Here is a 13,308-nt window from a genome sequence, read left to right as displayed (position 1 = left end):
TGTGTTGGGGTTTACCCCAGTGGATGAGAGTGTTGCATCCCTGCGCTTTCGGGTTGACTGTCGTTTTGGCCTACGGGCCGAGCGGTAGTGCGGAGTACTTGGCATCCCTGTCGGGGGTGCTGGATAGTGCCCCTTCCGGGGACTCCATTATTCTGCTGGGGGACTTCAACACCCATGTGGGACAGTGACACCTGGAGAGGCGTGATCAGGAGGAATGGCCTCCCTGATCTGATTCCAAGTGGTGTTTCATTATTGTACTTCTGTGCCAGTCACGGATTGTCCATAATGAACACCATGTTCAAGCATAAGGGTGTTCATCAGTACACCTGGCAGCAGGACACCCTAGGTAGGAGGTCGATGATCGATTTTGTTGTCGTGTCATCAGACCTTCGGCTGCATGTTTTGGACACTTGGGTGAACAGAGGGGCTGAGCTGTCCACTGATCACCACCCGGTGGTGAGTTGGATCCGCTGGAGGAGGAGAAAGCCGGACAGACTTGGCAGGCCAAAGCGCATGGTGAGGGTCTGCCAGCAATGTCTGGCGGTGCCCTTGGACAGGGATGTATTCAACTCCCACCTCCGGGAGAGCTTTGACCAGATTCCGGGGGATGTTGGGAGACAGAGTCCAAGTGGACCATGTTCTCAGCATCTATTGTCGATGCAGCCGTAAGGTCTGCGGTGCCTGTCGCGGTGGCAATACCCGAACCCGGTGGTGGACACCGGCAGTAAGGGACACTGTCAAGCTGAAGAAGGAGTCCTATCTGCTGTGGTTGGCTTGTGGGACTCCTGAGGTGGCTGAAGGGTACCGTAAGGCCAAGCGTGCCGAGGCCCGGGCTGTGGCAGAGGCAAAAACCCGGGCCTGGGAGGAGTTCGGTGAGGCCGCGGAGAAGGACTACCTGTTGGCCTCAAAGCGATTCTGACAAACCGTCCCTCTCAGGAGGGAAAAGCAGTGCTTCGCCCACACTGTTTACAGTGTGAGTGGGGAGCTGCTGACCTCAACTGGGGACATTACCGGCCGGTGGAAGGTGTACTTCGAGGATCTCCTCAATCCTGCCATCACGGGTTGGACTCTTTCATCACCCAGGCTGAAGTCACCGAGGTGGTTAAAAAGCTCCACGGTGGCAGGGTCTTTGGGGATGGATGAGATCCGCTCTGAGTACCTCAAGTCTCTGGATGTTGTGGGGCTGTCATGGTTGACACGCCTCTTCAACACTGCGTGGCGGTCGGGGACAGTGCCTCTGGACTGGAAGACTGGGGCGGTGGTCCCCCTTCATAAGAAGGGCGATCAGAGGGTGTGTTGCAACTATAGCGGGATCACACTCCTCAGACCTCCTGGTAAGGCCTATGCCAGGATATTGGAGATGAGAGTCAGTTGAAGTGACTTGGTCATCTATACTGGATGCCTCCTGGATGCCTTCCTCGGGAGGGAATCCATGCATGTCCCACCGGGAGGAGGCCCTGGGGACGGCCCAGGACACGCTGGAGGGACTATGTCTCTCGGCTGTCCAGGGAATGCCTTGGGCTACCCCCGGAGGAGCTGGAGGAGGTGTCTGGGGAGAGGGACGTCTGGGTGTCTCTACTAAGTCTGCTGCCCCCGCGACCCGGTTCTGGATAAAGCAGCACGTAAAAACACAGGGCTTACAGACTCATACACCACTGCTCCGGTCGCCGTCTCTACCCACCCCACACGCACAATAATACCGACGTCACTCCTTCACTCTTGATTCTCAGCTACGGCAGCACACAGCGCCACCTCTGTCCGGAGGAGTAATGTCAACATCTTCCATACACACACACGAAACATACACCCCACACACTGAGCTTCTAATCACATATAGTTCAGGCAATTCCTGCAACAGTACATTCAAACGTTATACACACACAAGTGGTGTTGGACTAGGAGTAAGCACAGTACAGGTGTTTACCGCTATTACTTCGGCGACACCCCTGACTACGGTAGCCGTAATGCTGCAAGCGGTGCGGCTTTGTAGTTTACCAGTCGTACTGAAACATTTTGACAGAGCGCCGTGTACAACCAGTATGGATCAACCAATTAACCAATTGATCCATATATAAGGCGCTCCGGATTACAAGGCGCACTGTCATTTTCTGAAAAAATTAAAGGTTTTTAAGTGCGCCTTATAGTGCGGAAAATACGGTAACTGCATTACTTTATGCTTCATAGAGCTGAAAAAAACTCTGGTAACTATGAAACTTTTAATTGCATTGCTTTAAATACTAAAGTGCAACTTTTTGAAACCCTGGTATACTTTGAAAACAGTAACCAGTCCAAGCCCTCTAGATAACTAAACAATCTTAGGTCAATAAGGTAAATAACTTGCTCCTTCTGTGTTTCTCAGATTTCTTCTTTTGCAGATTGTGTTTCTGTTACCTTGCATTTGCAACTCCTAATGATACTCTGCAATTTTAGATGTTTTTCCAAATTGCATGGGAAAGCAGTATTAATCAAAACGAGTCAGAAATGTTCCGATTTGTCTGCTTATATTGGAGACTCAAATTAACTAAATGTGTGTTGTGGAATTTAGCCAGATAAAAACAATAAAGTAAATGAATGTTATGTGAACCATTTGCCCTATGCAGGATGACTAAATAGAAAAATACTATGCAGCCATATTTGTGATTGAGGCGCTAGTAAAGTTAAACCCACAGTTATTCACAGAATTATTTGGGCAGAATTATGTTAAAAGTAATCTTTTAATTTTACCAACATATTTCTTCCGACTGGAACTTTTTTTTGTTTGGAGCAGCCCAGCCAGAGTCGGGAATGCTGCTCAGCGATTATAAGAAGGGTTTGATTGGTGTAATGCCAATAAAGATTTTTCCTTTGATTATTGAGAAGGATAGAAATATTTACATGTTTTAATAAAATGTAAATAAACAGATTCTTTTTTCAAATTGATACTACTTTTATGTTGTGTCTTTTCAGAGATGTAGCTCTAATTTCTAATTAGAAATAAACTTCCTTTTCTCAAAGTAAAACCATTTAAATGTAAATCCGTCAGATGTATACATAATTTGGGGCTTAAAATCTTGCTTCTCCTAAGTTTTGCCAAAATGTTCATGATGGTTGTTTTTAGCTCTTAAATGTTTGCCCGATGTTCAGAGCTTTTTTTCTGAAATCTTAAAAAGAATGTACCGTTCCTAGTGAGCAAACCCAGCAGCAAACCCTCCAAACTAGCATGTCTGGAAACATAATTTTCCAGGAGTTTGATGCTGCTGCACAACATATCTCTGAAAGGTTCAATAGTTGTTTTGGGTTATTTTACTGCTGGTGGACATCTGTAGATTGAAGGACAGCAGATGCTCTTCCAGGTGTGATGACTTTGCAGGTGTGAAATGCAGAAACCAGGTTTCTGTCATCATTTGAATTAAAGGTAGTGTCTGTTTGCTAAGTAGGAAGTGCAAGAATCCACTAAAGCAGCTTTCACTGCTCATTCCTAGAGTTTACCCAGTGAGGTTGGAACAGTTTGGCCAAGTTTATGTTTTCCCTTCATCACTTTCAGTCTAACTCTGCCAAATCCTATAAACAGGTCAAAGCAACATTAGTCTGACATGTGGAGTATTTTGTTCATACAGTTTAACTTTTGTTGTTCCTTCTCCTCAGGTGAACAACAATGGTCTTGTGTCTTTCCTGAGGGAGGTCTCTCAGTTTACACCTGTAGCTTTTCCAATTGCTGGGGACAGAAGGGTTGTGGCACCATTCTGGGCTGATGTGGACAACCGTCTAGCAGGGAGTGTCTTCTACAGAGAGAGCCAGGACCCTTCCATCTTGAGGAGGGCTTCAGGTGATGTCAGGACATACTTCACAGAGTTCCCTGACTTCAACGCAACATGGGTGCTCATTTCTACTTGGCATCAAGTTACTTTCTTTGGAGGAAACTCCCAAACACCGGTACAGAGTTACATTATACTGTTCCGTCAACATCAAGTTAATATGTAAAGTATCTTTGGAGGTTTTCAAAGCTTAATCTCAAACATACAGTACTTTTATCATGTTGTTTCTGTAGTTTTAAAAATGGTTTAAAATGTTTAATGAAGCAGGACCTTGTTGGAAACATTGTGACATTAAATCCATTTTTCCACTTTAATGCATTTTATTGAGATTTTGTGATATTTTTAGAGTTTTGTAAACAACACACCATTTCCTTCCTTTTCTGTCACATTAAATCCAAATACATTGACACTTGCAGTTGTACTGTAACAAAATGTAAAAAAGTTCATGGATTATGAATACTTTTGGACGGCACTGTAAGCAGATCCTGCACAAACACGATGAAACCGACCTTCAGTTTAAAATCAGATTAGAATTTTTTAAATTATTATATAACAGTATTATATAATATAACCATAATTTTTAAATTATGGTCAATAAATTAGAATAGTATTGAAACGTTCAGTTATATCAGTAACTCAGTTCACTAACTAAATCATATGTAGATTAATTCCACACAGACTGACATTTTAAAGCCTTTATTTGTGTTAATTCTGATGATTGCAGCCAATGAAAACACAACATTTAGGATCAGAAATTACATCAGACCAAAACAAATAATAATAAAGAAAGAAAAACCCTTTGGCAGGTATTTAAATGTATGTATCATTACCTGCTTAAAGGTTACCTTATTTTCAAAAGTACCTCATTGGAACACGTATTCTAATTTATGTCATTTTTGTCAATATCAAAGCTATTTAATGTGAAAGATGATGAGTCTTCTGAAAGTCATCAAAATTTGGTTCTACATGACATGATGAGGGCTGGTTTTACAGAAAATTGAACCATTGAGTAGCTGTGGTGGGATAGAGGGCATGGGTGATGACTTGCATATATGTAAAGATACCTTTGATACAGAGGCATAGACTTAAGTGACATTTCAGATATTCTCCCATCATTGTTAAGTATTTTACCTGGAGGTGTATTATTTTAGTTGTACAATGCAAGTCTTTATCCCACATAGCTTATAATAGAGCAACTCAAGCTTTATTGTGAAAAGGAATGGGGTAATAATTCATTCTAGATGTGCAAAGCTAGTAGACCCATACCTCAAACGACTTTCAACTTTAATTGCAGCTAGGGGTGGTTGAAAACAATTGCTTGCCACACTGATCATACTTTTATCTATGAAAAATGAAGAAAACTATGCATCTGTTTCCTTCTTCCTCACAATATACATTGTGTTGGTCTGGCACATAGAATTTTTAAAAACAATTTTAAAGTTTGAGTTTAACATGATAAAATTACAAAAGAGGTATGAATACTTTTGTAAGGCACTGTATGAGATAAAACTAAGTATCTTCATGGCCTTCTATTGGTCAACTTATTCTCAATTTGTGTCATTTCTTTTCCTTTTGTCATCCAAGTAGAGATTTTTCTTTGGTTATTATTTCTTATTTTAATATTAACTAATGAAGTCATTATTTTATCCAACTAATTTTTCTTCTGTGCAGGTTAATACTTTCCAAGTGGTGCTTATTACAGATGGAGAGTTTTCCTTTACCATATTCCAGTACAATAACATCACCTGGACAACAGGAAGGCATGCCACCAGTGGAGGAAACCTTGTTGGGCTGGGAGGGATTGCAGCACAGGTAAGATCACATTGTTATCTTGCTTGTGGTTACAAAGGGCCTCTCTGAACCTCTTTCTACCTATGTATTATCTCTCATTTATCAGTCTTTAGTCATACCCACCCATTCGTTACTCTCTTCCTAGGCAGGTTTTAACGCTGGTGATGGACAGCGCTATTTCAACATCCCTAGCTCTCGCACAGCTGATGTGGTCAGTGTAGAGGAAACAACCAATGTAGGATACCCAGGCAGATGGGTCTTCAGAATAGATGATGCAAATGTGGAAGTGGGGGGCTGCAACTCTGGTAAGAGCTGCTCTATAGAGCTGCAATTCTCACATCTTCCTCAATGCCTTAGTTCCCTTGTTACTCAGTTTCCCCTTCCATTATCTTCCAGCCTCAGTGTGTCCACACCTGCGTCCGTGCCTGAATGGAGGCCAGTGCATCGATGACTGTATTACAGGCAACCCCTCCTTCACTTGCTCCTGCTTGGCTGGATTCACTGGCCGCTGGTGCCAAATCAGTGAGTTATGGTTGACACCACTTCCTGCTGTGTTTAGCTTGACACACAGTGCATGCTGTGAACGATTACTTGTCTACTTGAGAGCAGCCAGGAAAAATAATGTCAGCTTGTAAAGAAAATACTAGATTTCAGCAGACTTTCCAGAGGGACACCTGAGTATTTTCTTAATACCTGTATCAGCTTTGCACCAATCAGATGAGTTAGCCTTGGAAGTCATCTCAATCATTTACCAGATGTTTCCTTTTAATTAAAAACATTATAGTACCTCCCTTGTGTTCCCCCTGTTTTTGCAGATGTCAACGAGTGTGCTTCAAATCCATGCCAGAATAGTGGGAGTTGTAAAGATCAGATTAATGGTTTCATCTGCGAGTGTCCTACTGGATACACAGGGATTCACTGTCAAACAGGTACTGTTGACCCATTTCTTCAGGCCATTATTACTTGTAGTCACTTTTTTATTTCTCTTCCTCCTAATTGTCTTTTAGCACATAAAGACCTAACATAGCATTTGGGCTTCGATCCTATAGGGAATGGATGCAATGTTTGCATGCTTCTCCTTCTCAAGCCTGATGCAACAGGACCAAAGGAAAATGAACAAAAGGAAAACACATAAATGTAAAACAGAGTGATAAGAATTTTATAGAAGTCTGTGATCTTGAATAGTTTTTACTTTACTTTTACATTAAATACATTTTTGTAAGATTTTATGCAAAGAATTTCAAGATTAACTCTCTGCTGAGGTTACAATTAGACAATAAAAATCTAAAAGGCCACATTTTACAGTGCCTTGTGAAATTATTCACACCCCACAAACTTTTCCATATTTTCTCATGTTAAAACCACAAGCTTCAATGCACCTTAATGGCCTTTTAGGTTATAGAGCAACACAATATAGAAAATCATTGTAAAATGGAAGGAAATTACTACATATCATTTAAAGTTTTTTTTACAAATTAAAATCTCTAAATTATAGCATGCATTTGTATTGAGGCACGTGTAGTCTCATACGCCTAAACAAAATCCACTGCAGCCAGTTTCCTGGCAAAATCTCAAATACAGTCCAAACTTGTGTAATTTAATCTCAGTATAAATCTAGCAGCTCTGAAGGTCTCAGAGGTTTGTTAGAGAACATTAGTAAACAGCATCATGACGACCAAGGAACATGGCAGACAGGTTAGGGAGGAGGTTGTGAAGAAGTTTAAAGCAGAGTCAGGTTTCACAACAATATTCCAAATTTAAACATCACACAGAGCTCAATTCAAAATAGACAATTTGGCACAAGTGCAAACCTACTAAGGCAGAACTACCTCCTTAAAATGACAGATTAGCCAAGGAGAGCATTAATCTGAAAAACAAACAAGAGGCTGATGTTAACTCTGGAGGAACTGCAGTGATCCACAGCTCAGGTAGGAGAATCAATTGACAGGGCAAGTACATCCCAAAAATTTTGAATATTTTTTGCCAGTCATCACAGAAAGTGAAACTCATATATTATATAGACTCATTACACATACAATGATTCCAAGCTTTTGTTTCTTGTAATTTAGATGATTATGGTTTACAGGTAAAGACAACGCAAAATTCAGTGTCTCGGAAAATTAAAATACTGTGAAAAAGTTGATTACTGGACACTAATGGTGTCACAACCTAATCAGCTAATTAACTCAAAACACCTGCAGAGGTTTCTTGAGCTTTTAAACGGTTTCTCAGTCTGGGTCAGCAGGCGACATAATCATGGGGAAGACTGCTGACTGGACAGATGTCCAGAAGACAGTCATCGACACCCTTCACAAGGAAGGCAAGCCACAAAAGGTCACTGCTGAAGAAGCTGGTTCTGTATCCAAGCATATTAACAGAAAATTAAGTAGAAGGAAAAAGTGTGGTAGGAAAGGGTGCACCAGCAACAGGGAGAACCGCAGGCTTGAGAGGAGTGTCAAGCAAAATCTATTCTCAAAGAGGGAACTGAGGCTGGAGCCACCACACACACAAATACTAGACATGGGCTACAAATGTCGCATTCCTCGTGTCAAGCCACTCCGGAACCAGAGACAACGTTAGAAATGTCTTACCTGAGCTATGGAGAAAAGGAACTGCACTGTTGCTCATTGGTCCAAAGTCCGGTTTTCAGATGAAAGTAAATTCTGCATTTTATTTAGAAATCAAGGTTCCAGAGTCTGGAGGAAAAGTAGAGAGGCACAGCAACCATGCTGACTGAAGTCTAGTGTGAACTTTCCACAGTCAGTGATGGTTTGGGGTGCCATGTCATGGATGGTGTTGGTCCACTGGGTTTTCTGAAGGCCACAGTCAATGCAGCCATCTACCAGGAAATTCTAGAGCAATTCATGCTTCCCTCTGCTGACAAACCCTAAGGAGATACTGAATGAATAGCATGGGTAGACGCAGCTTTCCAGCAGGATTTGGCACCTGCCCACACTGCCAAAGGTACCAGAAGCTGGTTCAATGACCATGGTGTTCTGGTTCTTGTTTGGCCAGAAAACTCCCCTGACCTGAACCCCATAGAACATCTATGGGTTGTTGTCAAGAAGAAGATGAGAGACACCAGACCCAACAGGGCAGATGACCTGAAGGCAGCTATCAAAGCAGCCTGGGCTTCCATTACACCTACACAGTGCCACAGTCTGGTCTCCTCTATGCCACAGTCTGGTCTCCTCTATGCCACAGTCTGGTCTCCTCTATGCCACAGTCTGGTCTCCTCTATGCCACAGCGCACTGATGCAGTAATTTCATGCAAGAGGAGGCCCAACCAAGTACTGAGCACATAGAAATGGGTATGCTTTTCAGAAGCCTGACATTTGTGCTTAAAACATCCTGTTTTGATTGGTCTAAAGTGATGTTGTAATTTTCTAAGACAGTAAATTTTGGGTTTTCTTTACCTGTAAGCTGTAATCATCAAAATTACAAGGAATATAATCTTGAAATGTTTTATTCTAGGTGGAATGAATTTCTGTTAAATAACCGTTTCACTTTCTAAAATGACTTGCAAAAAATAGTGCACTTTTACGCAATATTCAAATTTTTGGGATGTACCTCTATTTTGTTTATTTTCCACTTCACAACTATGTTGTAGTCTGAGGAAAAACACTCAGGTTTGTGGTTCTAACATGAAAAATGTGGAAAATTTTAAAAGCTAAGAATCATTTTACAAGACATTGTAAGTGAAATTTATATTGTTTGATTATCAAATAGATAATACTTTTATGAATTAAATGCATTAATATGATATGAAGAAAAGCTATGTGTTTACTAAAAGTGGCATTGTAGTTTCTGACTGTAAAGAACAAACAACATTTCCTACCTATCTGCTCATTAAGCACAAAGATGTTTTAAAAGATGTTTGGTCCAGCCTGTGAAGAAGTATTAAAGCCTCTTCACAGCCAGCAGCACATATTTGCAGAATGAGGGGAGCTGGGTGGCGGATATATTAATCAGCTGAGTAAATATTCCATGAGTGTGTCTTCCTTTTTGTGTGTGTGTGTGTGTGTGTGTGTGTGTGTGTGTGTGTGTGTGTGTGTGTGTGTATGTGTGTTGCAGACATTGACGAGTGTGAGGACAGGCCATGCCTTAACAACGCGTCGTGTGTACAAGGCACTGGCCATTTCACCTGTGTGTGTGAGCCAGGTTACACTGGGGTTCGCTGTGAGACAGGTGAGTGGGGTTTCTCTCAGTCCCCTCCCCCGGGGGAAATCACTTTCACTGCTTTCTACATTAAACTCAGTCTTTTACCAGATGTTTGTGTCAGACTTTTTCAGCCTGGCTAAATAAATGGGTTTGGCTTGGATTAATTTAAAAACACCTCTTCTTTACTCTCCCTTATGCCCATGATGTAGCAACAAAAATTATTTGAAACATTCACTTTGGTTCAGTTAGTAAACAAAATGCAATTTCCCCATCTAAGTAGTCTGTTTATGTTTGGTATTGAAACCTAAATCCAGGAGGAAATTAAATGATCAGGCTCTCCAGAGTTCATGAATGCTTGTTTCTACATGAAACCAGATTAACCTTAATACCAGACACCTGGTCAATGAAACTCTATGCCTGTACGAGTCAAGGCCAATCCTCCTAATCCAGCTTACTGCCTTAGACATCTGCATCAAAACTCACCTTTAATTATTTAATATTTGTGCATTCCTCAGACATAAATGAATGTGAATCCCAGCCATGTCTGAATGGAGGAGAATGCATCGATCTGGTGACCAGCTTCACCTGTGCGTGTCCTGCTACATTCACTGGAATCTTATGTGAAACAGGTGGGATTCAGCTGGAGAAACTTAGAAAAGTAGAAAACATTTGCATGCTTTTTTTTCCTTCATCAAATACTCTATATACATGTTGTCTTTCTAAAGTTAGACAAAGCCTTCTGGAGACAGAGCTTATTGAATCTTACTGTTTCCAGTATTTGCTTCTAAGGCCTTTGTTGGAAAGAGGTTTTTCTGTTTCTTCATCCTGTTCAGTTGCAGACATTTGTGGATATACTGCCACTGAAAACATTTTTATCATCCTTCAGTACACTCTTAATCAAATGAATGTGCCTTTGAAATGATAAACATTGATAAGTGGAAATAACTAGTTTAACCATGAATTCAGGAAGGATTTCTGCAGCTGTGTTGGCAGAGCTTTGCAAAAGTATTTGTAGCCCTTTTTCACATTTTGTCACATCACAGCCTTCAGTGCCTTTTAGTGGGATTTTATCTGATATACCTATATGAAGTTGTGCATTATTGTGAAGGGAAGAGAAAAGGATGCATGGTTTATGAAAACTCTTGCATTCATCCCATTGGTACTGATGCTATTAAATAAATATTAATGTGTTAGAATGGTCCAGTTGGGGTCCAGACTTAAATCCATAAACATGTGGCAAAGCTTGAAGGCTGATGTTTACAGATGCTCACCATCAAATCTGACTGAGCTTGAACTACTTTGGAGCCATTTTGGAAGGCCTAAATGGCCACGTGTGGCTCCAGAGCTGCAGGTTGCAGACATCTGCACTAGTTGATTGCTTTTTTGCATTTATGCTGCCATGGCAGAAGTTGAAATGATCTGATATATCCCCATACCATCAAATGCATATCTTACTAATCTTTAGGTCTTTATGGTTCTTTTTGTGCCTATTTTGGAGCAGTCAACATCCATTTTCGTAAAAAGATCTGGAAAGTTAGACCTAGCTTTAGACTAAGATAAAACAAAACTTCTTTATTTACCTCTTTGGTGATATTTGCCAAAGTAATGTTTGGTAGTTTAATACTTGACAAGGTTCCCCAAAGTAATCTACAGCTCATAAGGTTTCCTCAGATATTGTCAAATGACTTCCTGAGTCACTGTGATCCTGAGGGATCAAAGATCACAAGTTTGCATCTTTTCATGATAAATTTACCGAAATAGTTTTCGGGGTTTTTTTTAAGATATTGTTTCGGCATTAGAGGCCTTTAATTTTCATTTTGCGATAGTAGGTAGACAGGAAAGAGGGGCAAAGAGAAGGGGAGACATTCGAAATAGTTTAATGTTGTCAGACACTTTGGTGGGAAAAATATAAAAAAGACTTCCAATTTGCAGAGTTCAATCTATTTTTAAACAGTTGAGTTGGTTTTTATTCACCTTGCACTTACAAACTGGATGTCTTTTAAACATTTTTCTTTCAGAGATGAGCAACATCAACAATTATTTTCATTATTGGTTGACCTAACTTGCCACAATCCTGATTTCTTGAAATTTCTTGAAGGACTGAAATAGGAGAATGGAATCTCATTAGAATAAAATATAAAATGTGTTTGCTAAGATGCTAGATACTTTTGGTTCAAAATATTTTTAAAAATCCCTAATTTCCTTGCTGTGTTTGAGATATGGAGTTTAAAGGAAAATTCAACATGGAAGACTCACCATCACCTCCAGCTTCGTCTGATTACTCCTCAATGCGGCTCTGCTCCACCAAACAGCATCAAGTCTGCTGCTTTAAAAGATCTTCATCCATGGATCTCTCCATTCTGCAGCTGAACTTTAACCCTCCTCCACCCCATCTCCACCATTTGGCCTCCAAACTCTTTCCAAATATCCTCAGGCCGCCACTCCACCACTAGGATCGGATCCCAGGGGGGAAGACATCTCTAAATCTAACCCTAAGATGTTCATTCGAGCGCATGTCATTCTCAGCATTCACGTCTTGCACTGGGGTCCGAGCGCCAAAAAAATAAACATTCACTAATAAACTTTTATAATTGCATTCCTGTCTTCTCTTTGTGAGTCTTTCCAGGTTGAAATTGTTTCTAGTCCTTTCTGATCTGTGGCTGAAATATGTAATAAGCTTCAATTTTTGTCCTTTGATTTAGGAATTTCCTCTAAACTGGTCACTGGTCACCACACCTTTGCTTTTTAATTTTATATTAAATAGGACTACAAACATCCAATGACTTTTACTAATAAGCAGACTTTTGCATGCTCATTCATTAAACTTGGCTACAGCAAGCATTTCTGAAGAAAGAGTGACCCATATCCTGTTCCTGTTATCCTTTCTATAAATAAGACAAAATTGCATCTTTGGGATCTACAAGGATCCTTTTTCTACTAATATCAGTATTTGTTAATTTGTTACTTTTATTAACATATTGCATGTTTAGTTTATTATTATTATTATTATACAGGTAAAAAAAAGTTATTTGTGTTTTTATTTTAAATAAAAACTTTAGTGGACTTTGAACTTCAAGTTTGGCCTGTGTGGGGAAAGGTTTGGATGCCACAGTTCATACAGACTGTTTTTATATTTATGGAATAAGATCTATTTTTCTCTAAGAATATTTATATTCAAAATGTTCATTTCTACAACCATTTACTGTATTGCCAATGTTTAGGGCTGGCAGTATATCTCTCAAGATCCAAGAGGTTTCAAACCTGAGCAAATGTAGACAAAATGACATGAAAGAAACAAATACTAGCATTTAATGGGTATATATATCTTCTACAATGTATAATTTTATAAATGAAGCCTTTATAAACTGCCTCTCTTGTCTTCTCTCCTTAGAGTTGGTGAATTCCACTGATCCATACAACCAAACAGGTACACAAGAAACAGCAAATGAAGCTTTGCCCAAATAGTTCACATTTTGATGCTTACATCTGCTTCTCTGTTTAAATGTTTGAGAAGATGAAGAGTGCACTAGGTTTAAGACCTTAGCTTGGGACATTGGATATG

At 40.4% G+C, this 13,308-nt stretch overlaps 1 protein-coding gene across 1 annotated transcript in view; it reads left to right on the top strand.

The window, feature by feature from the left end:
• sned1 (sushi, nidogen and EGF-like domains 1) overlaps positions 1-13,308 on the top strand; it is a 49,560-nt gene that overhangs the window by 8,439 nt on the left and 27,813 nt on the right. The window contains exons 2-9 of the mRNA XM_047375952.1: positions 3,625-3,912; positions 5,466-5,606; positions 5,731-5,890; positions 5,982-6,107; positions 6,401-6,514; positions 9,660-9,773; positions 10,262-10,375; positions 13,138-13,173. Coding sequence (XP_047231908.1) covers positions 3,625-3,912; positions 5,466-5,606; positions 5,731-5,890; positions 5,982-6,107; positions 6,401-6,514; positions 9,660-9,773; positions 10,262-10,375; positions 13,138-13,173 — 1,093 coding nt within the window. The remainder of the gene's footprint in view (positions 1-3,624; positions 3,913-5,465; positions 5,607-5,730; positions 5,891-5,981; positions 6,108-6,400; positions 6,515-9,659; positions 9,774-10,261; positions 10,376-13,137; positions 13,174-13,308) is intronic.

The sequence above is a fragment of the Girardinichthys multiradiatus genome, chromosome 9, assembly GCF_021462225.1.
Source record: "Girardinichthys multiradiatus isolate DD_20200921_A chromosome 9, DD_fGirMul_XY1, whole genome shotgun sequence".
Lineage (NCBI taxonomy): Eukaryota > Metazoa > Chordata > Actinopteri > Cyprinodontiformes > Goodeidae > Girardinichthys > Girardinichthys multiradiatus.
The sequence above is the reverse complement of the archived record's forward strand: the minus strand, read 5'-3'. Positions and strand labels throughout refer to the sequence as shown.